Below are 27,278 nucleotides of genomic sequence, written 5' to 3'. Positions count from 1 at the left end.
ATAATGATAGACTGTTCTAGTAACCACATACTGGCATAGCTTAATGTGTGTCTAATTAAGTTCTTCTGTGTGCGTGTGTAGCATAATTTTTCCCCAGTTGTCTGTAAAGTAAGAGGACTTTGCAAGCATTCTGTGTACTCACCTTTTAAGGAATTATATAACAAGGATTTAAATAGTCACTCTTTTTTTTCCCCTCTTTCATTGCTTGTTCTAGGGTAACCAGGAGCCAACAACTACTCCTGACGCAATGGTCCAGCCTTTTACCACCATCCCATTCCCACCACCTCCACAGAATGGAATTCCCACAGAATACGGAGTGCCACACACTCAGGACTATGCCGGCCAGACCAGTGAGCATAACCTGACACTCTACGGAAGCACACAAGCCCATGGAGAGCAGAGCAGCAACTCACCCAGCAATCAGAATGGAGCTCTCACGGTACGTGAGGTAGAAGGAAGGGTATATGTCAGTCACCCTGCACTCCTCACCTAATCAGAGTACCAGAGAACCTTTACAGCTAGTTAGCCATTTATACTCCACTGCATAGTTGGCACATAATGATTGGAATTAAACCTTCCTATCACCACTCAAAAGTTTTCAGTCTAGAAGTGAGACAGACAGCATAGCAAGGTAAGTAACAGGTGAAGTAACTTCAGGAGAGGCTGCTCTTCAGCTTCCCCAAGAACCTCGGTTGTGCACAGTCCACAATCCTGTTTCCACAGGATCTCAGCAGCATTCCTCTCATTGCTTCCTTCCTTCTTCTTGAAACTTGGGGCCTCTTGTTTTTGTGTCCTACTGATTTTCCTCCTCAGTGCTGGCTGTTCTGCTGGCTGCTTCTCTTGTATTGCTGCAGGTTTTGTCCTGGGACTCTTTTTCTATTTTCCAAGCAGAACCCAGGAGGTACTGTTTCCATATGTTCTTCATCTATCTAACCCATTCACAAGTTTTGGCAACTGAAATTGTAAAACATGTTACTACATCCTCTACTTCTCTTTTTTTGCTATTCCAGGAGAAAGGGCTTAGCTCTTCTGCCAATTGCTTGGAGTTGAGTGGCAACATTAGCCTTACCAATAATACTTTAGGCCAGTTAATAGTGCCGACATCGCAAGACTGTTAGGAGATTTGAAAGAGTTTCTGCCGGGGTTGGTAACACTGGCCTGTAATCTTAGCAACTCAGGAGGCTGAGGCTGAGGTTGGGGGGAGGGCAGGTGCCTGCCTGAGCTATAATGCAAGTTCAAGGCTAACACAGGTAACTTGGTAAGATCCTGTCTCAAAGTAAAAAATAAAAAAAAAATTAAAGGTCTGGAGACAGAGCTCAGTTTTAGGGTGCTTGCCCAGCATGTGCAAAGTTCAATCCCAGCACTCAGAATGGTGGTGGTGGTGTGGAAACAGATTGACTCAGGTAAGGTGCCAGTCATTATTACCACCCCTATAGCCCAGACAGCATTACTTGTTTCCCATGTTTCTACTGCCTGACCTCACTATCCTCCACATAGCAGCCAGTAGGGATTTAAGAATTTTGTTTTCTAATCCACATTGGGCTATTTTTCTGCTTAACTAAGAATTAGAATAAAGTCCAAACTCTATTTACTTTTCTAGTCTCTCTTTGATATCATCTCCTTACTACTTACTGAAATAATAAGAAAAGTAATAAATTAACAACAGGTATCTCATACATATCGTCAATTAGTAACTGATATTTTCCATATATTTTATTGCAGCAATTAAAGTGCTATAGTTTGTATCAAAAGAGCTGCCTATTTTCTTTAGATTTTATTTTTCCTATATCTGATTTCCAGGAGAGCTTTATTCAGACTTTAAGCAACTTAATAAGATTTACTTCCAAGCAAAGATTTAGCCTTGTACTAGAAACTTCTATTGTATAAGGATAGAATTAACCTGCGCGCACACACACACACACACACACACACACACACACACACACACACAGCCCCCAATAAGGCCCTTCTGTCCGTGAAAATGTGCTACCTTTTCAAGGACGGTGAGTTATGTGTAAGCACATACATGATACTTCATATGTAATGGACAATTTGTTTGAAGAACCTAAGCTGAGAGCTGACAAGTGAGGCTTTCCTTAGCCTTTGTTCTCAGATTATGAGCATACAGGCTGCTATGTTGGCTATCTTTCCGAATAACTTTCAAAACACCATGAACTCACAGACCTAGAACAGCTACTTCAACCAAAGAAATGAAAAAGAGAAAGTAAAATACTTGTGTTTCCTTTTTTCTGTTTTCTTAATAATTTGGATAATTTGTCTTTTGAGGAATCTAAGCCATCAGAATTTGCTATTTTGTTAAGATAAAATTACTCAACTATGGTCCTTTTTATTTTCTATATTGTATAAAAATGTCCTCCCTCCTTCTTGTCATGTAGCCGTAGCTGGACTCACTAAGGATGTATTCTAGGCTGATCTTGAGCTTTCAGTGATCTTCCTGCATCTCACCCCCAGTACTGAGCTTAGAAGCTGGGTACCACCACACTCTACTCCATCTTGCATTTACATTTTGTAATTTGTGCCTTTTCTCTGTTTTCTTGGTCAATCCAGATAAGATTTATCACTTTGTATATCTTTCTAGAAACCAGTTTTTAGTTTTCTTGTTTTTGTTTTATTTTTATCTTTTATAACTAGTTGATTTCCATTGTGATATTTACACATGTACATGAAAGCCAGAGATTGATGTCAGGAGTCTTTATCTGTGCTCTTCCTTATTCTTGAGGCTCCTTCTTATTCTCACTGAACCAATTGGCTTGACCAGCTAGCCAGTGAGTCTGGGTATTCCAAATCTGTGTTTACCTCATACCACTATGCCAGGCATTTGTATATGGGTTCTGGAGATCTAAACTCCACCTTCATGTTGCACAGCAAGTGCTTTACCAACTAAACCATTGTTCTGGCCCTTAAGTGTTCCTTAAACCACAAAAGGTGATTACATTGGGATTCTCTAGAGGAACCAAACCATTAGAATGGATCTGTGTTAAAAGGAATTTAGGGCTGGAGAGATGGCTTAGCGGTTAAGCACTTGCCTGTGAAGCCTAAGGACCCCGGTTCGAGGCTCGTTCCCCAGGTCCCACGTTAGCCAGATGCACAAGGGGGCGCACGCGTCTGGAGTTCGTTTGCAGAGGCTGGAAGCCCTGGCACGCCCATTCTCTCTCTCTCCCTCTATCTGTCTTTCTCTCTGTGTCTGTCGCTCTCAAATAAATAAAAAGGAAAAAAAAAAAAGGAATTTACTAGGGCTGGAGAGATGGCGTAGGTGTTAAGGTGCTTGCCTGTGGAGCCTGAGAACGTAGGTTTGACTTCTCAGAATCCACGTAAGCCAGATGCACAAGGTGATGTATGCATACAAGGTCACACAGGCACACAAGGTGGTGCACGCATCTGGAGTTCAATTGTAGTGGGTTGAGACCCTGGTGCACCAATTCTCTCTCACTCACATGCTCTTGCTCTCTCTCTCTCTCTCTCTCTCTCTCTCATAAAAAATAATTTATTATTTTTTATTTTTTAATTTTTTTACAAAAGAGATTTACTAGATTGGTTATACAGTGTGGGCTGGCTGGTCCAACATGGCTGTCTGCAGGCTGGAGACCTGACCTGAGAACCCCATAGCTGCTCAGTCCACAAGGCTGGAGCCTCTTCTGTCCACACTGGAAGGCTGAAGAAGCTTGGTTCTGGTGTCCACGAAGGATGGTAGCCACTGGGTAGATGAACTCACCAGCAAGCAGCAAGAGCAGCCATGCAGTAAGCACTGCTTTTTCCTGGACTTCGTTTATGCTGCTACTGGGAGAGATGCCCACTCTGTAAGAAGGTCTTTCTTCCTCCTTCAGTTAGTCCTTCCTAGAAACCCCTTCATAGACCTGCCCCAGAGTCATATCCCTTACTTGAGTCCTGATGTTATCAAGTTAACAATAGAAAGCAAACGATCACAGTTGATAGGTTGTGATTTCGTTTTCATTTCAAGGCATCCTTAAAAATTCCTTAGGGTTCTGATAAATATATTAACTTTCAAGTGTTTAAGAATTTCCCCAAATTTCACTTTTCTTAATATTCCTCTGTAATTTGAGGACATACTTTTATAATTTCAGTCCTTAAAAATTTATTGAAGGCAGGGAAAATGACTCAGTAAACTATTTGCCATGCAAGAGTGAAACCTGACTTGAGATCCCTAGCACCCCAAGAAATCCCAGGTGTGGCTCCAGTACTGGGAAGGCAGAGACAGGAGTCATATAGGAACACACACACACACACACACACACACACACACACACACACAGAGAGAGAGAGATACCCCTTGTTTTATACTTTGCTAGCTTCTCCTATAAAACACTCCCAATCCATTGGCCCTTTTACCAATAAACTGTCCCTCTGTATTCATAATTCTTGCCTTAAAATCTATTTTGTCTCATTTCATTACTGTCACTTAAGCCCCCACCCCCCCTTTTTTTTTTTGTTTCGTTTTTGTTTTTTGTTTTCACTCTAGCCCAAGGTGACCTGGAATTCATTCTGTAGCCCCAGGCTGGCCTCAAATTCACATGGGTCCTCCTACTTCTGCCTCCTGAATACTGTGATTAAAGGGCTGCACTACCACTTAAGCCCTTTTCTATCTGCTGTTTGCAGAATGTATCTTTAGTATTTGTTTCAGCCTCTTTAAATTTAAAGTATATCTTTTATTTTAATGAAAAACAAACAAACATACAGCTAGATTTTGCTACTTTTTTATTTATTTGAGACAGAGAGAAGAATGAGCATGCTTATGTGGGTCCTGGGGAATTGAACCTGGGTCCTTTGGCTTTGTAGGCAGCTAAGCCATCTCTCCTGCCCTAGATTTTGCTTCTTGGTCCAGTCTGAAAATACCCACCTTCTTATTGAAGCTCTTGGTCCATTTACATTTTCATGTACTTGTTAATCTGGCTAGGCATGCCTGCCATTTTGCTGTGCCTTGTCTCTTGTGCTCCTTTATTTCATCTCTGCTGGTTTTATTATATCACTTAAAAATCCCTTTGTGATTTTTTTTTTTTAATTAGCTGTTTAGTTGGATTTGGGTTGGTTGGATTGGTATTACTAGGGGTTAAATCCAGGGCCTTATACATTCGAGACAAGTCCATTAAGCTGTGTCCCCTGCTTATTTTATTTTATTTTTGTTCTTTTGAGATAGCATCTTGCTAAGTTCACAAGACTGACCTAGAACTTTTGGTCCTCTGGCCTCAACATTCTAAGTAGCTGGGATTACAGATCTGTATCACTGAAGCCTACTTAGTTTCTTTTCAATTTGTATTATTATATGTTTTCTTACTACCTGGTCAGCATACTTTCTTAAAACTTTTTACTGGCAACCTTCATAAATATACCATGATTATAATCCCTTTCCACCACTCTACTTTGTTGATGCTCTCTGCACTGAACTCTTCCTCTTTCCTACTAGTCTAGTCTGCAAAGTCACTGAGGAATCCTTCTTAAACTGAGCTGAAAGCCTCTACCTTGTAGAGCAGCTGACAGAAAGCCTAAAAAATCTATGCTGTATACAGCTCCATGGGGGAGAGAGAGAAAGTCACTAATGGAGATAAACAACAGTGGACACTGCAAGCCTGAAGTTTGGCCAGCCAGGCCAAATGAGCCAATGGGTGCAATAGTGGCATGTCTGTTATAAGGGAAACCAACCACTCTCTAATTGTACTGGAGGCCTACTCCACAGGAGGGAATAAATGCCTGATACTGAAAACCTATGATGAGAGATGCTGTGATCCCGAGGAATGTAATGCCTATTGGTGTCTGACTAAATATATATAAATATATATACTGTGCTTACCAGACTGCCTGGTAAGCACTTCTTAATGTTCATACCCATATATTAATGCCATTCTCATTTTTGGTTAGAGAAGCTTCTCTTTTCTGATGGTGGTGACTTTTGGCATGACTCAGAATACACCAAAGTACTGAGAAGTGACAGAGGAGTGCTCAGCACTGAAACATCTGTGTCACTCCTTCCAAGGCCCCGAGTCCATTGGGGAAGAGGTGGCAGAAAGAATGTAGGCACCAAAAGAAGGGTAAGACTCCTTACAGTGTACTCTTCCAGATACAAAATGGCCTGGATATCTATGACTTAACACTGCCTAGCACTGTCCACACAAGACCATCATAGTAGGAGAAAAAGATGTTGACATCAAAATAAAAGGGTCTAATTGAAAGGGGTAGGGGATATGATGGAGAGTGGAGTTGTGAAGGGCAGAGTGAGGCGGGGGGGAATTACCATGCTTCATTGTCTGTAATTGTGGAAGTTGTCAATAAAAAAATTTAATTTAAAAAGTGAGCTTAGGGTTGGGGAGCTGGCTCAAGGGGTAAAGGACTTGCTTGCAAAGCCTGCTGGCTCTAGGGTTCAATTACTCAGTACTCATGTAAAGCCAGATGAACAAAATGGTGCACGTGTCTGTTTTTTTTTCAGTGGCAAGAGGCTCTGGCACACACATTCTCTATTCTCTCTCTCTCCTTCTTTCCCCTCTCTTTCTCTCAAACAAATAAATATTTTAAAAACTTAACCTAACAGTTTTCCTTAAATAAGGAATTTTTCTAAATAGATGTAAATTCAGTTTTCTTTGTCAAAAAAAAAACTGTTTGGTAGTGATATTAGATTTTAAAAAATGTATACATAGCCAAGCATAGTGGTACATGCCTTTATCCCAGCACTTAGGAGGCAGAGGTAAGGGAATTGCTGTAAGTTCAAGGCCTGTCTAGGAATTCAGGGTGAGTTCCAGGTCAGCCTGGGCTACAGTGAGACCCTACCTCAAAAAAATTTTTTATGTTTAATATGTGCTCATAATTTAGTAGTTTTTTTAGCTTTAGGAATATGCTTATTATTAGTAAACAAGTATGTAAACCAAATTTTTATTCTTTTGAAGAATATTATGTTGTTTCATATTATTACTATGAGAAGGGACACCTGATTTTAACTTCAGCATCTCATTTGCTCCATTATAAACACTTCCAAAATGTTTCTAAATGCTAACGTTGATTTGATGTACACCATAGATGTAGTTATTGTTTTTTAAGAAACACTAAAAATGATAGTGGAAAGTATCTCAGCCCACTTTCTAAAATATTACAAGAAAAAGCTGAATGCTTTAGAAAGCTGTTTTTAAAAGCCCTGTCTTGGAGCTTGGGAGTGTGGCTCAGCAGGTAAGAACATTTGTTGCAAAGTCACAAGAGCCTGAGAGGTCCTAAGACTATCCATGTTTGATTTCCCATCATCCATGTAAAAAGCTGTATGTAACCATGCACATCTATAGCCCCAGTCCTGTGAGGGCAGAGATAGGAGAATTGCTGGGGCTTGCTGGCCAAAAATACTAACAGCTTTGAGTGAGCAAATCTGTCTCTCAGAAACAAGTGGATGAATGACAGAGGAAGACACCCAACACGCTCCTCTGATCTCCACACATGTACATGGGGTGTGCACATCTCCACACACATATGTATGTCCCACACACATCACACACCACAAATTAAAAAAAAAAAACTGTCTTGTCATATTAGATCGTGGGTAGAGCATGTAAGCCTATAAATCAGTTTGAGTTGTCTTGTCATATTAGATCGTGGGTAGAGCATGTAAGCCTATAAGTCAGTTTGAGTTGGCTCTGTTCTCGGTTCAGTACGCTACCGAGACAACTGATAACTACTGCTCATTTTCCTCATCTAGAGCAATAGGGATAATAGTTCCTTCCTCAGAGGGTTGCTTTCAAGATTAGATGGGAAAATAAATTTCACATTCTTAATGTGATGCCTGGAACAGGGTAGTAAATGCTATTCACATATATGTTCTCAGGAAAGTGTTGTAACCAATCCCTCACATAAAATAAATAAACTTACATGCCATCACATTGTCCTTTTTCCTCTTTTTGCCATTTTCTTTTCTCACATCTATCAGAGCTCATGTACCAAAATCCCTTCTTACAAAAAGGATTTTTTAAAATATTTATTTTATCTATTTGTGAGCGAGAAAGAGGCAGATATATATATATATATATATATATATATATATATATATATATATATGCACACACATACACATATACACACATACATATACATATATACATACATACATACATATACATATATACACATACATATACATATACATATATATATAGAGAGAGAGAGAGAATATGAATGAATGGGCATGCCAGGACCTTCAGCCACTGTAAATGAACTCCAGGCACATGTGTCTCCTTGTGCATCTGGCTTACATGGGTCCTGGGGAATCAAACCTGGGTTCTTTGGCTTCACAGGTAAATGCCTTAACCACTAAGCCATCCCTCCAGCCCAGGAGTTTTGTTTTTTTTAAGTGGGTTTTAAGGCAAAATGAGTAACTGATTGCACATAGCAATACATGCCAGAAATTCTAGTGCTTAAGCAGAGGTAGGAGGCTTGTAGCCACATAGCAAAACCTTGTCTCAAAAAAAAGGGGATGCCAAAGAGCTGGAGGGATGTCTTAGTGGTTAAGGCATTTGCCTGCAAAGCCAAAGGACCCAGATTCTATTTCCAAGGACCCATGTAAGCCAGATGCTCAAAGGCACACATGCGTCTGGAGTTTGTCTGCAGTGGCTGTAGACCCTGCCATGCCCATTCTCTCTCTCCCTCTTTCCCCATCAAGTACATATAAAATAAAATTAAATTAAAGAGAGAGAGAGGTGGGCTGGGCATGGTGGCAATGCCTTTAATCCCAGCACTCGGGAGGCATAGGTAGGAGGATTGCTGAGAATTCGAGGGCAACCTGAGACTATGTAGTGAATTCCAGGTCAGCCTGAGCTAGAGTGAGATCCTACCTCAAAAATATTTTAAAAAGAAAAGAAAAAGCTATACTCAGGCTGGAGAGATGGCTTAGCAATTAAGGCATTTGCCTGCAAAGCCAAAGGACTCAGATTCCATTCCCCAGGATCCACAATAGCCAGATGCACAAGGGGGCGCATGCATCTGGAGTTTGTTTGCAGTGGCTGGAGGCCCTGGTGTGCCCATTCTCTGGGTAATGGTAGTATTAGATTAAATGTGAAATTTTTCTCCTACCAAGCCAATAATTTGGAATGAATGAGCTTTTCAGACTTTTTTTTTTTTTTACTTTTATAAAAGTTCTAGCCACACTTTTTAAACAAACTACAGACAATAATCATTGAATTAACTTAATATTTTTATTTTACTGTTCGAAAGTTAGACTCTGACATCACACAGTGCTGTTTTCTTTCTTTAAAGTGTTTTAAAATTTGTGTGAGTGCACGCGTGCATACGTGTGTTCCAGGGCTTCTTGCCACTACTTATAAACTCCAGACACATGTACCACTTTTTCATCTGGCTTTATGTAAATTCTGGGGAATTGAACCTAGGCCAGCAGGTTTTATTAAGCAAGCACTTTTTAACTGAGCCAACTCCCCAGCTTTTACTTAAAATTTATAATTTTAGTATTTCTAGTAAAGTTACAAAAAATAGTGGATACATATCTTTTTCTCATGTCCTGCTAATATCACCATCATAAATTGCTACAGTACAGTCTTCAAAGCTAGACAGTAAATTTCATTAAATATTTTTATTTATTCATTTATTTGACAGAGAAAGAGGGAGAGAGAATGGGCATGCCAGGGCCTCCAGCCACTGCAAACAAACTCCATACGCATGCACTCCCTTGTGCATCTGGCTAACATGGGTCCTGGGGAGTCAAACCTGGGTCCTTTGGCTTTGCAGGCAAACAGTGCCTTAACTGCTAAACCATACCTCCAGCCCTAGACAATGGATTTTTGTGCAACACTGTCAGGCCAGGATTGGCCTTATTTCAGTTGTTCCAGTAATGTCCCTTACCTCTTTCCTGAATGCACTGCAGGATCATGCATGATAGTTGATCATGCTACCTTGTTCCAAAATATTTTAATTATCTTCAGCTTAAATGTGAAGTCATTTTGGACTTCAAAACAGAGAAGAAAAAATTCTGTGTTCATGTCTCACCTCCCAGTATTTCTGCTTGTTTTGTTTTTCCTGGGCACATTAGAGAAAGGCTCTAGTACAGGCTTTCTTCCATCTGCGGTATAAAGAAGATTTTGAAAGCAGCAATTTACCCAAAATATGTTATGCATGGTGGTTCAAAACAAGCATAGACTATGTTGCCCTGTTTTAGTTCTGTCATTAAAATATGTATTTAGAGTATCATAAGATTGTATTAAATACTGTTAATTCCACATAACTTTTTAAACATATAAGCTAGTTTTGTTGTTACTACAAAAATTTCAAGTTTTAGAAGTTGGTGTCATCAGAAGGCTGAAGGAACTGTGTACTTGCTACTGCAGAACGAGTCACAGCCATAGAGCCCCTCCCATTCCATCAGTTCCTGAACTCTTCGCCCCACCTGCCCTGTTCCTTCAACTTAGACAGACATGCAGGGTTGCTAGACACCTAAGGAAAGCTTGCCACGCCAGGGACCTCCAAACACAGTCCTGTAGTTCAGTCCTCAGAGATGAGAGAGGATACTATATCCACTAAGCAAGAATAAAATGATAGTCTTAGGAGAGGCGAACAAGAGAGGACAGTTTCAGAAAAGGAACTTGAACCTTAAATTTTATTTTAATTTTTGTTGTATATGTGTGGTGTGGTGTGTGTGGCTTATGTATGCCCCATGTGAACACACGTGGAGGCCAGAGGAGAATGTTGCATGTTCTCTGTTGCTCATCTTCCTTTTTCCTTGAGACTGAGTCTCTCACCACAACCAAGTCTGCCAGTCAGCAAGCCTCAGCAGTTCTCCTGTCTCTGTCCCTGGAGAGCATGGTTGGTCATGACCATCTTTTTACATGGCTGCATCAAGCACTCTACTGACCCAACCCCTTACATTTTATTTTGTAAAAAGAAGTATGAGGCAGGCAGTATTCTAGTTACTTCCTGCCCACTATTTCCTTACAATGTACTCAATACTTTTTGTTTTCTTTGGGTGTAATTTTCAAGGCAGGGTCTCATTCTAACCCAGGATGACCTGGAGCTCATTCTGTAGCCCCAGGCTGGCCTCAAACTCATAGCAATCCTCCTACCTCAGCTTCCCAAGTGCTGGGACTAAAGGCATGTGCCATTGCACCCAGCTTCATTCTTACTTAAAAAAGAAAAAAAAAGGTAGCATGTATGAGTTCAAACCCCGGTGTTGCTAAAATAATTGTAGAGAGATTTTTAAGCCCGTTGAGGTAGTACATGTTTGTTGTCCCAGTACTTGGGGAGTTCAGGCAAGAGCTCACTTGCCACAGAAAGAAAAGACAGGAAATGAGAGGGGAGAAAGGGAAGGAGCAGGGAGAAAAATACAGGAAGGAAGAAGGAAGGGGGAGGTAGAGTGATTTTAAAGCTTCAAGCCATCCAAAACATACAGTTTTACCTCTATTTCTGGGATGAGGTCTTGAAGCTTAAAAATCTGTGCTACAAGTGGAAAGAGGAGCGGACAGCTGAGCAGCGTGGCAGGCTGCTGGCCTCGCATGGGGAGCTGTGCAGGCGCAGGCCTCGGCGCAGCTCTGCTGCAGTGGACGAGCATGGGCCTCGCTTCTCTCCTTTCCTGCCTGCTGAGCACATTTCATCAGAGACTGACCACAAAGGGGGAAAGAGACAACCTTGAGCATGGTTTTGTCTATATAGTCAGTAAAGTCATTGGATAGCCAGCCAATGCTGCTAAGGGATTTTCCTTAAAGCATTCAAACTGTGCATGTTTTATAACAGTGAAACCTAACCTTTTTTATGCACTCAGCTTTTCCTCCCTATGTGCCATCACAACCCAGGAGAGTTCTTCCTTACCTGTGGGTCCTTACATGGGAGAATGAGGTGCTGCCACATTCCTCTGCTGAGGTGAGGGCTCAGGGTGGCAGTGGGCAGCAGGCAGTGCTGGGGAGGTGGTTCAGCACATAGGTCTGAGCTGCCTGGCCTGTGGGTGTGCACTCTTGCATATGTGTGACCTCACACATCTGTTAACCTCTCCAGCCCAGTTTCTTCCTTCATGATGAGGCAAGACTAGTACATGCCTCTCGGGCTTAATGAGGATAAAAGAAAATAACACCAGGCTGGAGGGATGGCTCAGCAGTTAAGGCATTTGCCTGCAAAGCCAAAGGACCCAGGTTCAATTCCCCAGGACCCACGTTAGCCAGATGCACAAGGGGGCGCACATGTCTGGAGTTCGTTTGCAGTGGCTGGAGGCCCTGGCGTGACCATTCTCTCTCTCTAAAAAATAAAAGTATTTAAAATAAAGAAAAGTAAAAGTAAAAGAACAAAGAACACCTTTGGATATATAATTTGAATTATAAAAAAAAGAAAGAAAGAAAATAACACCTAAAAGCACATCCACTCAAAGGCAAGCTTCCTGACTTCAAAGCTTTGCTCTATGGTTTAGTCTTTCTGTTCCTCAGACTCTGATGGATGACAGCTAAATAGTACCTACTTTGCTCATTTTTTGGTTTATTTTTATTTATTTATTTGAGAGCAAACAACAGAAAGAGGCAGAGAGAGAGAGAGACTATGGGTGTGCAAGGGCCTCAAGCCACTGCAAATGAACTCCAGATGCATGTGCCACCTTGTGCATCTGGTTAATGTGGGTCCTAGGGAATCGAGCCTCGAACTGGGATCCTTAGGCTTCACAGGTAAGTGCTTAACCTCTAAGCCATCTCTCCAGCCCTTTGCTCATTTTCTTTAAGCACCTGTTGTATAGGACTATTAAATTACACTGATTAAAGCACATAAAATAATTGGGCCAATATCTAGCAACTAGTGAATACTAATTATTTTTTTTTTTGAGGTAGGGTCTCACTCTAGCCCAGGCTAACCTGGAATTCACTATGGAGTGTCAGAGTGGCATTGAACTCACAACAATCCTCCTACCTCTGCCTCCCGAGTGTTGCATTAAAGGTGTGTGCCACCATGTCCAGCTGAATACTAATTTTTAATAAAAGCTTAGGTCAGGTCTGGCATAGAGTATGCATTTTTGAGGTAGGATCTCACTCTGGCTCAGGCTGACCTGGAATTCACTATGCAGTCTCAGGGTGGCCTCGAACTCACAGCGATCCTCCTACCTCTGCCTCCCGAGTGCTGGGATTAAAGGCGTGCACCACCATGCCCGGCTAGAGTAGGCATTCTTGAGTTATATAGCTATATTATATACGGAATTTGCATTTAAAAAAAAACTCATGTAAGTGGGAAAAAGAAAGACAGAAGAGATACAGAGAGGAAAGAAAGTCTGAAGCACTGTTTATAGGAAGTGAGAGCCTTCTCAGCAAAAGCATACTCCACCACCTTGAGGGTCCTCTTCATCTGCTGCAGCAGTTGGGCTGTTCAGCAGCCCAGGTGGAAGACTTTCCTCTAGCCACGATTACCTGCCCAGGATTGGGCTTAGATAGAATTAACTGGGAGGTGGGGTGGAGTTGGTTCAATGGTCCGGGCTTGCGTGAGGACCTGAGTTTGATCCCTGGCACCCAAATGAAAAGTTAGGTGTGACTATGCATGCCTTTAATCCTGCCACTGAGACGGGGGTTACTGATACTCAATGGTCACAGCCTAAGCAGAAAAACTGGGAGCTCCAAGTCCAGTCAGCCTAGTGAGCGTCTCTTCATGTGATCTTGAGCAGTCACTCAGCATTTTGGTCTGCTCTCCCATTTTGCTAATGTGCTATAAATATTCAGAAGACCTAAATTTGGTTTGTAGAATAGAGCATTTTAGACATAGATGACAGATTTTAGGTGATACCAGCAGTTCATTAAAATTCTTACGTTGAAATTCTAAGGGTTGGCCCGTGCTATGGCACATTCCTGAGAAGTAGGATCACCACGAGTTCAAGGACAGTGAAACTCTTTGTTAAAAAAATAAAACTGGCCAGTTGTGGTGGTACACACCTTTCATCCTAGCATTCAGGAGGCTGTGGTAGGTGAATTGGTGAGAATTTGAGGCCAACCTGAGACTATAGTGTGAATTTTTGGTGAACTTGGGCTAGAGTGAGACCGTACCTCAAATAATCAAAATAAATAAATAAAATCCAAGTTGTACTACAGAGCTCTAAAAGATAACTGTTTACCACTCAGGTATTAATGGGCTCATATCCAAATTTTATTTTAAAATCTACAAGTCATAAGCAAAAGTCATCTCAATCAGGAATAGGCAAAAGATTTACACAGGTATTTTCCAAAAGAGTATCAAAATGTACAATAAACATATGAAAAGGTGATTGTATTAGTGACCTTCTCATTGCTGAGGTGAAATACCTGACAAAAATCAGCTTAATGGAGGAAGGATTTATTTCAGCTCCCTGGCAGGGAAGGAGCTTGAAGCAGAGCTGGTCACGGTCAGCCTAGGGAGGAAGCAGAGGGCAGTGCACGCTGGTGCTCAGCCAGCGCTCCTGCGCACACAGTCCAGGACCCAGCCTGTGGTGTGGTGCTGCCCATGCTTAAGGTTGGTCTTCCTACCACAGTTAACCTAATCTGGTAAGCCTCACTGGTGAGCCTAGGTTCTGTCAAATTGGCAGTCAACATAAACCATCACCATGATCAACTCAGCAATGATGAAAAGAAAAGCTCCAATATGATGCCACAGTCACCGTCAGAATGTTTAAATGGCAATAGTAAGAGCATCAAGCACAGTTGATGTGAGTGTAGTGTGGCACACCACTTTGGGAAGTGGCAGAATTGTTGAAGCTGAGCGTGCACAGCTCAATCAACTCTAGGCGTGTGTGCACTCGTGTGTTCATACATACTCATGCATACCTGCCTGTGTTTGCCAGAAAACACAACAACGTTCACTGAAAGCAGCCCAGGTACATTCTGTGTGTTTACAAATAGAGTATGAATGAATAAACAAAGTGGGCCACATAGGGAGACCCTATCTCTAAAGAAGCACCCAAAAAGAACAGTAAAACTCACTTGTGCGTGTAGAAGATAGCTTAGTGAGAACCGTGGGGCAGGGACTAAGGACTGGAGTGGTCCCCTGGGGTGCTTCTCTCCCTCTGTTTCTTTCTTTCTTTTTTTTTTTTCATTATTACCATTGTACTAATAATGTTGGTGAACTCCAAACATGTGTATTCCAGTGTCTTTGTCAGCTCTGGGCCTGACAATGACAAAAGTGCATCATACTTAAAGGTATGAATTGATGTTTTTGTCATTCTAGAGTTGGGTAGTGCCTCATGAAATAGTTTCGTGCAGTAGGGCAAAGGAGGCCGGCTTTCTAGACAGGGAGAGTTGAAAGTCTCCTTCTGTTTCTTGATCTAATTTGATGGTCACAGGCGTGGGAAGATCCATCTAGCCTTATGCTTGATGGGCGCATTTGGTAAATGCATGCTAAACTTCCATTAAGTATTACTTTGTATGCATAGGCTTTCAAATTTTGAAAATAACTCACTTTTTCACTTATCAGATCTCCCTAGAATTAATGGTTTCATACTTGTAAGAAATATGAGTGTGTTCACTGCAGACAGCAAAATTATCCACTCTTTTAATTTTTTTTTTGTTGTTTTTTTGAGGTAGGGTCTCGCATTAGGCCAGGCTGACCTGGAATTCACTCTGCATACTCAGTTTGTCCTGGAACTCTTGGCAATCCTCCTACCTCTGTCTCCCAAATGCTGGGATTAAAGGCGTGCGCCACCACACCTGGCTAATTTCTGGGGTTTTTTTTTAAGTTTTTTTTAAGATTATTTTATTTATTTACAAGCAGAGAGAGACAGAGACAGAGAGAGAGAGAGAGAGAGAGAGAGAGAAAATGGGCATGCCAGGGCCTCTAGCCACAAACTCCAGATGTATGCGCCCCCTTGTGGATCGGGTTTATGTGGGTCCTGGAGAATCAAACCGCGATCCTTTGGCTTCATAGGCAAACACCTCAACTGTTATCTCTCCAGTCCCCAGCTAATTTCTTAAATTGTGTCTTCCAGACAGTAAAGAACCCTCAAAAACAATAACTAAGTGCCTCCAGCAGCACTCTCTGAAGTAACCATTAGCTTTCACTTATTCCACCACTTCATGTGAACTGAGACAGGTCATTTGGGTGGCATAAATAAGTTATATGGAACTCTGGTTTGGGACATATAGAATCCATCTTTTTAACTTTTCTTTTCTTTTTTTTTTTTTTTTTTACTTTTCTCCATGTGGTACAATGTTATCCTGAAGATCAAATCTGGTGCTTTTATTTTATTTTATTTTTTTTAATATTTTTTATTTATTTATTTGAGAGCAACAGACACAGAGAGAAAGACAGATAGAGGGAGAGAGAGAATGGGCGCGCCAGGGCTTCCAGCCTCTGCAAACGAACTCCAGACGCGTGCGCCCCCTTGTGCATCTGGCTAACATGGGACCTGGGGAACCGAGCCTCGAACCGGGGTCCTTAGGCTTCACAGGCAAGCGTTTAACCGCTAAACCATCTCTCCAGCCCAAATCTGGTGCTTTTAAAGATTGAAGAGAGGGCTGGAGAGATGGCTTAGCTGTTAAGACACTTGCCTACAAAGCCTAAGAACCCAGGTTCAGTTCTCCAGTACCCATGTAAGCCAGATGCACATGGTGGTGCATGATTCTGGAATTTGTTCACAGTGGCTAAAGGCCCTGGCATGACCATAGTCTCTCTGTCTCTTTCGAAATAGATAAATATTTTTTAAAAAGATTGAAGAGTGAGTTCTAATGTGGTCCAGCTGTGAGATGTAAGAGGCAAGTTTGAAAGGTGGGCACTTGTGACAGTCATTGTTTCGGCTTTGACTGCATGCTGGTGTCCATGATGTTGTTTGTAGCTTAGTGCTTCATCTTTCAATGGGCTTTTGCTTAGTCTGCATTGTGCTCCCATTAATGATTGAAAACCTTACACTTTCTCAGAACACTGCTTCATGACTCTTCCCTTTTCTGCTATTTTTATACCACATGAGCCACTTCACATTTAAGCCACTTGCAAGGCCTGGATAGAATGCCATAGAAAGCTGCCATCCTTCAGATTGACCTTTAAAAAGCCTTACATTTACTTGAAGGATTTTCTTTCTCCCTTAATTAAGTAGAAACTTTGTATGGATACATCATGTGTTGGTACCATCATTTCCCTCCTCCCTGCATTCCTCAATAGAATTGCTGGTATTCACCATGGGGTTGTGGCTTATGAGTTGTGAGAGCAGCTGTCAGTCATTGTGGAGTTTATTCTTGATTATCTTGGATATTTTAAAAGTTCAAACTTCATTTCAAGATAGTTTCTAATATCTCTGAGCATAAAATGTCTCTGATTCAGTTTCTTTTAGCCTGAATGCTGGGTCAAACAGAGACCAAGATTTGTTCTGTGTCACCTAGAAGATTGAGTCTTCTAGGCACTCAGGTCTGTCTGCTTAAGATAAGAACAGCACATTTCACTCATGGTTTAAAAGTGTGTGGGTATAAGCCAGGTGTGGTGGCAAATGCCTTTAATCCCAGCACTCGGGAAGCAAAGGGAGGAGGATCACCATGAGTTTGAGGCCACCCTGAGACTACATAGTGAATTCCAGGTTGGCAAGGGAATTCCAGGTGAGCCAGTGAAACCCTGCCTCAGAAAAAAAAAAAAAAGTTATGTGGGTTGGATCAGCTGAAGCCATCCAGTTTGGCATGCACTCTACAGAGACTAAAAACAAGGTTCTTTTTTTTTTTTTTTTTTTTTTTTTTTAAGATTCTGAGATTTATTACACAAAAGAGTTTGATTTTCAAGCACAATAGCCACGTGATCAAAACCGATTCAGAAAAATCTTTTTTTTTTTTCCTACCCTGCAAATCTTTTTTTTTTTTTTTTAATTTTTATTAACATTTTCCATGATTATAAAATATATCCCATGGTAATTCCCTCCCTCCCCACCCCCACACTTTCCCGTTTGAAATTCCATTCTCAATCATATTACCTCCCCATTACAATCATTGTAATTACATATATACAATATCAACCTATTAAGTATCCTCCTCCCTTCCTTTCTCCACCCTTTATGTCTCCTTTTCAACTTACTGGCCTCTGCTACTAAGTATTTTCATTCTCACACAGAAGCCCAGTCATCTGTAGCTAGGATCCCCATATGAGGGAGAACATGTGGCGCTTGGCTTTCTGGGCCTGGGTTACCTGACTTAGTATAATACTTTCCAGGTCCATCCATTTTTCTGCAAATTTCATAACTTCATTTTTCTTTACTGCTGAGTAGAACTCCATTGTATAAATGTACCACATCTTCATTATCCACTCATCTGTTGAGGGACATCTAGGCTGGTTCCATTTCCCAGCTATTATAAATTGAGCAGCAATAAACATGGTTGAGCATGTACTTCTAAGGAAATGAGATGAGTCCTTTGGATATATGCCTAGGAGTGCTATAGCTGGGTCATATGGTAGATCAATCTCTAGCTGCTTTAGGAACCTCCACACTGTTTTCCACAATGGCTGGACCAGATTGCATTCCCACCAGCAGTGCAGAAGGGTTCCTTTTTTTCCACATCCCCGCCAACATTTATGATCATTTGTTTTCATGATGGTGGCCAATCTGACAGGAGTGAGATGGAATCTCAATGTAGTTTTAATCTGCATTTCCCTGATGACTAGTGACGTAGAACATTTTTTTAGGTGCTTATATGCCATTCGTATTTCTTCCTTTGAGAACTCTCTATTTAGCTCCTTAGCCCATTTTTTGATTGGCCTGTTTGATTCCTTATTAGTTAACTTTTTGAGTTCTTTGTATATCCTAGATATTAATCCTCTATCAGATATATAGCTGGCGAAGATTTTTTCCCATTCTGTAGGTTGCCCCTTTGCTTTAAAAACAAGGTTCTTAACTTGCCAGGTGAGCACTTCAGATGATGACTTCAAAACAGATGTCTTTATGCCTAGAAAGTGTCATACCTGATAGATCTTTGTTTCCAGAAAAGATTAAAAAAAAAAAAAAGGGATGGCTTAGCGGTCTTTATGCCTAGAAAGTGTCATACCTGATAGATCTTTGTTTCCAGAAAAGATTAAAAAAAAAAAAAAGGGATGGCTTAGCGGTAAGGCATTTGCCTGCAAAGCCAAAGGACCCAGGTTCAATTCCCTAGGACCCACGTTAGCCAGATGTACAACGGGGTGCATGGAGTTTGTTTGCAATGGCTGGAGGCCCTGGCATGCCCATTCTCTCTAAGTAAATATAGAATATTTTTTAAACAGCCTATCAACATGGGAACTGTTGAGAATTTAGTGTGGGAAAAAATAGGTAAAGCTGAAGAGATTCACAATCAGAAATGTACAGCCATGCTCATACTCTACCACCGCGGGTGTGGACAGTTGCGTCATTTGTGTATTATTAGATAAGTCAGGGCCCCTTTAAAGCCATAGACTGTCAATGTGCCTTCACATGGGGCACAGGAGTGGGTACCCTGTACCATAAGCAGCTGGAATGGAAAAAAGAAGAGGTTAATTTCAATATAAGGAGCTTCCTCTCTTTTCAAGCAAATTGACTATTGTCACTAGGGTTCTTCTGTTCATAAATAATATTCTTATATGACTTTCAACACCAGAGTATTTGTACACTGAAACTAATGAGGAGTGTGAAACATAAAAATCCTGTCTTTCGGGGCATGGTGGTGCATGCCTTTAATCCCAGCACTCAGGAGGCAGAGGTAGGAGGATTGCTATGAGTTCTAGGTTAGCCTGGGCTGCAGCCAGACCCTACCTCAAAAAAAAAAAAAAAAATCCTATCTTATTTCATTCCTTAGTAGCCTAAGCAAGAGAAATAATGACCTGAGAAATAATGACCTGTGGCTAAGCACTAGAAAACAATACTAAGAATGTAAAAAGAAAAGTATTATTTTCATGTCTCTAGTCAGCCTCATGTGATCCCTCCACATGATCTTGAGCAAGTCACTGTTTCTGTCCATTTTGCTAATGTACTAAAATTATGACCTAAACTTTGTAGACATACCACTTGGGGTTTTTTTTTTCTCTTTTTGGAAGAATAAAAAAGTACTTTAACTACCTAAAATGATTTTTATGAAATAATGATCTTTTTGCTCATTGTAATTTACTTCTTTCTTTAGCAGACAGAAGGTGGAGCACAGACAGACGGCCAACAGTCACAGACACAAAGTAGTGAAAATTCAGAGAGTAAATCCACCCCTAAACGGCTGCATGTCTCTAATATTCCTTTCCGCTTCCGGGACCCTGATCTCCGGCAGATGTTTGGGGTAAGTCTCTGAAGTCCTTGTGGGTTTTACTAAAATATAATTTAATCCACCAGAGGTGTTATTAGTAATTAGGACTCCAGGACAAAATGATAAGGAAATTAAGAACAATCATTAGGTAAATCACTTACTTCTGTCCTCAGTCTTTGGAAAACTTTTTCTACTTCCCAGTCTGTACTAGGCATGAGCCTGATAGATTGTCTCACACATGCAAGGTTGTCTCCTATGCACAAGGCAGACCATACAACAGTTTATTGGGACCAAGGAGGTTCCTGTGATAGGGAAATGTTCAGTGCCCATACCAGAACACATTGACCACTGCTCACACACCATCTAGGTGAGCATGCCAGTGATACTCTTTATCTCACCTAAAGAACAGCGTCCGCATACTTTCACAGCATGATTCCAAAACTTGTTCACATTGGAAATGTGTGAAGACTTAACAAATACTGATGGCACTAGGGACTTGGCTCAGTGGTAAAGTGCTTGCCATGAAAGCATGAGCAGCTAAACTCTTGTTAAATGCCAGGCATGAGGGCTCATGGCCCAGCAATTAAAGGTGGTTTTTTGCAAATCCTGCTGGTCCAGATTCAATTTCCCAGTACCCACATAAAGCCAGATGCCACAACATGGTGCATGTATCTGGAATTCATTTGCAGCAATAAGAGGCCCTTGTATACGCATACCAATATATCCTTTGTCTCTTTCTCTCTCTCTCTCAGAAGTAAATAAAAATTTAAAACTGCCAGGTGTGACAACATGTTGCTATATTCCTAATGCTGGGGAGGTGGAGACAGGAGAATTGCAAGACATAGCTAGCTATCCAATCAGTGAGATCCAGATTCAGTGAGAGACCCTATCTCAAAAACTAAAGATAGAGAACCATTGAGGAAGACCTCAACATCAACCACTCACCTACATATACATGTATATGAAAATACACATGCCTCTCAAAATACTAATATCTCTGTCCCAGCTGAACAGTCCAAGTTGCAATTTGGGCTTAAGCATGTGTGTAAGATCCCCAAGTGTGTGGATACATAAGGGCACCATGCTGATTTATCCTGTCCCATAGAAGCCGAGTGTGTGACTGCCACCCTCTTCTCTGCTGCCCAGTTTCTTCCACTCAGGAGTACACCCTTGCTGCTCTAGCTCTGCCTTTGCAGTCTGTCATAGTCAGCTCCTGAATTGTTGGGGTGATGATACACAGAGACATTTCATCCTGCCCATAACTGGGAGCTAACCCCACAATGCATGCCCCATATACCCCAACAAGGAGGGGTCAGGGGGAGGGGAAGGACAAGGAGGAGGCTAACAATGGTACCAACTTGACTGTATTCACTGAGTACAAAACAAATTTAAAAAAAATTTATGTTGGAAGTAAATGGTTGCTAAGTCTGCATCTTTTCTGAGACTATGCATTTTTACTTGTTTTAATTATACCAAATGTTAACTTAACCTAAGATGAAGAGGTACAAAATAGTTTTGCAAAAATTTCTTTAGGATAGTTGACCAGTTCTTTTGCAGAATAGCAGATATCTTGCTTTAAGACCTAGCTATGGTCGCTTGTTAAGTGACAAGACAGTGGAGCAAAGTTCTTCATGTCCAGCAGACCATCTGAATGTATTTTTGCCACTAAAGAGAAGGCCAACATTGAGATCTAATGATGTTCTTAAAGTATTTAAGGAACAAAGGGCTAAGCAGATGGCTGAATGAACAGTGTGCTTTCCTTGCAAGCATGAATGCCCTAAGATTGGATCCCCAGACTCTATGTAAGAGCTGGAAGCTGTGGCAAGCTTCTGTAATCCTGGCAAGATAAGAGGCAGAGATAGGAGAATTTTCCAGAAGCTAGTAGGCCAGCTACCTGGTGGATAGAGTGGTGAAGGTGAGGACCTGTACCTAAAAGTTGACCACTGACCTCCACACACCTGCTATGGCACATGCACACCAGCACTCATCCAGAAAAAATTGCTTTGCCAGACAGAATGGTAAAAACCTATCCTCCATCTTGATAGAAAAGACAAATAAAGGACTTGGGTTACATGTAAGAAAACACATCTGAGGAAGGTGCGTTTCTTGGGTTCACTTCTGAACCATCACAGGTGGTAGAGACTTTGATAAGAGTGGAGTGCTCTCCATCTGTCAGGTGCATTTTCCCTTAAGTCAGAAAGACAGTGTCCACTGAAGATCTGCCAAAACCTGTTAGTGATTTCTTGAAATGTACCATATCTCCTTTACCCAAGGCGTAAAATGAAAAGAAATAATAGTTTTTTCCTTGCAAGGGATACCTGAGTGTTCTGTTTTCTCCCACATGGTTAATCCCTATTGTGTGGAAGGGGTAGCATTGGACAAGGGTAGGTATTCCATGCTCCCTGGAGCATGCTCTGTAAATTTGACACAGCCTCATTTTCCTTTATCACAGGAGGCAAACCTTCTCCCAAAAAGATTCCAAAAAGAATGCAATAGGAAGTGAACTCTATAGCACCATGTTTATTTTTATAGGCTAGACAATAAATAGAAATAAAATTGTCTAAAATGATATATCTAAGGTAAGACATTTTCCTCTTCCCTTGACTTTCCCAATTTACTGTTCACTGATGAAGCCAGAATCAAGTGGAAGCACCTTACTCTGGAAAATCTGGGCACAGTAACAGTTAAATACAGTGGGAAAGCATTTCTGTTATACTGGCTTTCATTTTTCTTTTTTTTTTAACCTAACTTCCCATAGTCTCATTTGAAGTCTAAATGAAGCAGGTAATGGGGTACAGGTCAAGCCTCGTGCTGCAAGGAAGTGGTGGGCCAGAAAGATACTTGAAGATTGACTGCCCAGGCCTCAGCTCCTCACTTCCTTGGAAGCAGTTAGTAAAACAGCTTGTCCCCTACTTAACACCTCCTTCATGTGACTTGGTGCTTTGTTTAACTACCTAACAATGCAACAATTTTGGCTTTGTGTATTTAACTCTGTTTTGCCATTCAATGTACTAAAACATTTAAATAATTTCTAAACAGATTACTTAAAATATTCCAAATGTTTGCTTCAGACATGTTAAAATGACCAATAAATGGAATCATCCCTTACTGTAATGCAATAGTATTTCACCTATAGAGATAGTAAACAGTATGTGCCTTTTGGGCTTGATGACTGTTCACAGCTGTTGCTAAATTTAAATAAATAAGTAAGTAAGTAAATAAATATAAGCAGTTCATGCCACACCCCAGTGTTGGTGGTTTGCAAATGTGTGTGCCTGAGGGAGCCTGGATGACAGAGCCCCTAAGTGCTAAATACTAGACTTGGAGATCTTTATTTTCTGCTTTCCTTTTTGTTTATATTTTCTAATTTTTATACAATTTAAAATTTTTATTTACTTATTTGAGAGAGAGGAAGGGAGGTAGATAGAGCAAGAGAGAAAATGGGCATTTCTGGTTCCAGCCACTGCAGACAAACTCCAGACGCATGTGCCACCTTGTGAATCTGGCTTATATAGGTACTGGGAAATCGAACCTGGGTCCTTAAGCTTCACAGGCAAGCACCTTAACAGCTAAACCATATCTCTAGCTCTTTGCATTTTTCAAAAGGGGGGGTGGGGAGAGGAAAGATAGTCTTCAGTGAATTTATCATTCTACTTAGTGATACTTGGAGCAGTCATTGGACAAACTGCAGGTTTTGGAACATGAAAAAGTATGTCATAAAGCACATAATAGGGCAGCACTGAATGCCCTGGGCAAGTAGCTTCCACACATGGCAGTGGTGACACTGTGTGAATGGAGTGAGGAAAATATAACAGGAGAAACTGCCAGCTCAGTAGAGGGCACCATTCAGAAATTATATTGGGACCTGCTGACCCATAAGAACATAGAAGTAAGTCCTAGTTTTCTGAACGAGAGAAAGAAAAGTCCTTTTTTCAGAAGAAAGAAAAGCATGTGGATAAAAAGCTGACCATTGCTGTTTTCATTTTTGTCTCTGCAGCAGTTTGGCAAAATCCTAGATGTAGAAATCATCTTTAATGAGCGTGGCTCTAAGGTAAGCTCTGTTTCAGTAGTGTGTGCTTGCCTCCTTTGTAAGTTTTGTTTTATGTTAAACAGTAGTTATTAGGAAAACACGAGCAGCTTTCTTAACCTGCATTAACGTATCCTAAGTATCCAGCTTGGATTGGATTAGATCCTCCCACAAAGAAGCTGCCATGTGACCAGATTTTTATCCTAAGGATGCTCCATATGGGAGAGTGCCAGGAAGAAAGAGAAGCTGAAGTAGGATATGGCAATACTAAAGGCAGGATGCAGGAAATGGGGTTTCTTGATCACCTTCAGACTTGACCTGTGCCCCCTCATTTTAAAGAAAGAGAGAGACATCAGAAAAGAGTAAAATTTGAAATTCTTTTCTGAATTCTGTTGGAGCAATTCAGCTTTTTAAAATGCAACCACAAAATGACATACTTAGGACCAAGGTAATGGATATTTCTTTCAGTTACTCAGTTCACTTGTTCTCTCTTTGGGATAAACTTTGACAAAGCTTCAACACAGTGAGCCGTGAGCAGGTGCTCACTGGAACTGAATGCCCGAGATTACAGAGTTGCTCCAGCTACATGCTGAGTTGGGTTTCCTATCACAACTGAGGTAGTAGCAGCATGCAAGCTGATGTGTGTTCTCGTCTCCCATGTTCTACATAAGAATTGACATTTTAAAATAAAAATCATTTTTCCTGTTAGTGTTGTTAAAATTAGTTTTTATTGGTCATACCTGCAGAACTTTGAAAATAGCTCTTGGCCATGATTAAATGTCCTAAGACTACTACTTGAGGAAAAGATAAGTAAAACCAATAAATAAATTAATATTTACATTTCTTCAATTTCCTATTCCAGACTGACCATGCTTTGGTAATTGATAACACACTTCCTACCCCATCTGTGCCAGTACAGATACATACACTGTGCTAATGTTTCTGGTTATTATTTCTTTACATTGTAGAATGTATCAACACTAAAAGTGTTTAATTCTGACTATAACAATTTATGTGTTAATTATTAAAGAGGCAATTAAGCATCCAGCTTCAATTAAAACAAAAAAAGATTAATATGTTTATACAGAACTTTCTGCAGCACTTAACTTGGTAAGTATCTTTAAAATGGAATCCATTAACTAACCAGTAAAGCTATTTATGCTTGTTACTTCTTCATAATCAAGTTCTGTTCCAGTGTTTATGTAGTTTGCTTTTGTATTTGTGAAGTATTTAGCTATAAGATATGTATGTAGCTGTGGATGGGAAACAGGTGAATGTAAAATAAATACATGGAGATTATTGGCTGTACTGCTTATATAAAGTAGTTGCTTAAGCATTTTTGATTTTCACTTGTGAGCACTTAAAACAGCCTTGATTAGGCTAACAATCAGAAGCTCAGCATAGTTGCATCAGTCACTGAGTAGTACTTGCTCCTTACCAAGAAAATAATGTGATGACAGGATTATAAAGCAAAGGAAATTAATCCTCTGAAGGCTTTTATTGACTTCAAGGATTTACCTGCTTCCAACATTTTTAGAATTTGCCTTACCCAATTGGTTCTCCCATATCATTTTTATTTAAAAGTAATGACACACACCTTCCTTTTCCCTTTGGAAAATGTAAAGGTGTGTGCTGCTTCTGGCGGCTCCATGCAGTGTCCTTGCTGCCTCTCCTTCTGTGCTCAGTGTATTCAGAGCAAAGCACAGCATTCAGAATTGTCTTGGACATGCGTCAAAAACTGAGCAAACCTTGGAGTGGTCCCTTGTCTTCTTAACTGCTGCCTGAAGACCATGGAGTGAGCACCTTTTTGTTTTTCCTATTTCTTTCTTTCTTTCTTTTGGTGAATTTGTTTTAGTTTCTTGTTTCTTTTATTTATTTGGGATTAACTATAAAATTATAGCATGATTGAAACCAGAGAAAAGAGGACTTTATTGTGGCCCTATTGTTTTAGTGGAGAGTTGCTTTGACTTTTAAGAGTGCTTTTTAATACAGAAATTAGCTTTATTAGATTTTTTTAAGCAGCAATAGAAAAACTAGTCACAAAATAAGTCTGAGATAAGCAATACTTAAATATAAATTAATATTAGCCAAATTATTCTAAAACCAAAACAACTCTGCAGGTTTTTTGTTTGTTTGTTTTTGCAATTCTGGGGCTAGAGCCCAGGGCCTTGTACTTACTTACTGGGCAGACTCCCAACCACTGCGCTACATCCCTCACAGCCTCTAAATTATCGTCGTCGTCATCATCTTTTGTTTTATTTACTTTATTTGTTTTTGTTTTTTTGTTTTGTTTTGTTTTTTGTTTTGTTTTTTTTTGAGGTAAGATCTCACTCTAGCCCAGGCTGACCAGAACTCACTCTGTAGTCCCAGGTTCATCCTGAACTCACACTGATCTTCCTGCCTCTACCTCCCAAGTGCTGGGATTAAAGGTATACATGACCACATCCAGCTACCGTTAAAGAAAATATTTATTTATTTGTGAGAGACACAGAGAGAAAGAATCAGATAGAGAAAATGGGCATGTCAGGGCCTCTAGCCAATGCAAATGAACTCCAGATGTATGCACCATCCTGTGCATTTGGCTTATATAGGTCCTGGGGAATCAACCTGGGTCCTTAGGCTTCACAGGTAAGCACCTTAGTGCCTTAACCACTAAGCTATCTCTCCAGCCCCGCTTCTCCCCACCTTTTTTTACTATGCAGTAAGACTGTCCAGCACTCTCATGTAACCTTTGAAGACATGAATAAGCAGTTCTCACTGTCACATCTACCCTTCCTGAAGGCCTGTCCTAGCTCCTGCCTACAAAGGAGTGTTGTGTCCCACAGTACCTCAATTTTGGATCTTCCTCTTTTTTCTTTGCCCTTCATTTGGATTTGGCTTACCCAGGTTTTGCTGGCTGTATAACACCTGTCTTACATACACGTGCACAGTATATTTAAATTCTCTCCTGTAATTGTGTTGTCATTTTACCCATTTCTCTATAAAAAAACAAAACAAAAACAAAGTCAGCTATAGCCAAAGATCTTAGTAACTGAAAGATAAACTCACCTTTTGAAAATGTATACTTCATATATGGGAAATAATATTCTCAACAAAAAGTACCAAATTTCTCA

The 27,278-nt window shown here is 40.7% G+C and overlaps 1 protein-coding gene across 27 annotated transcripts in view; it reads left to right on the top strand.

Moving 5' to 3' along the window:
- The window catches only part of Rbfox2 (RNA binding fox-1 homolog 2), a 277,312-nt gene that overhangs the window by 214,430 nt on the left and 35,604 nt on the right, over positions 1 to 27,278 (top strand). For 19 of the 27 annotated variants that reach the window (XM_045153026.1, XM_045153008.1, XM_045153016.1 and 16 more), the window contains 3 exons: positions 215 to 439; positions 20,025 to 20,171; positions 24,136 to 24,189. In XM_045153026.1, coding sequence (XP_045008961.1) covers positions 215 to 439; positions 20,025 to 20,171; positions 24,136 to 24,189 — 426 coding nt within the window. The remainder of the gene's footprint in view (positions 1 to 214; positions 440 to 20,024; positions 20,172 to 24,135; positions 24,190 to 27,278) is intronic. The other 8 variants (XM_045153017.1, XM_045153018.1, XM_045153014.1 and 5 more) reach the window with 1 other exon arrangement.

This window comes from Jaculus jaculus, chromosome 6, assembly GCF_020740685.1.
Source record: "Jaculus jaculus isolate mJacJac1 chromosome 6, mJacJac1.mat.Y.cur, whole genome shotgun sequence".
In the NCBI taxonomy this organism is placed as follows: domain Eukaryota; kingdom Metazoa; phylum Chordata; class Mammalia; order Rodentia; family Dipodidae; genus Jaculus; species Jaculus jaculus.
The sequence above is the reverse complement of the archived record's forward strand: the minus strand, read 5'-3'. Positions and strand labels throughout refer to the sequence as shown.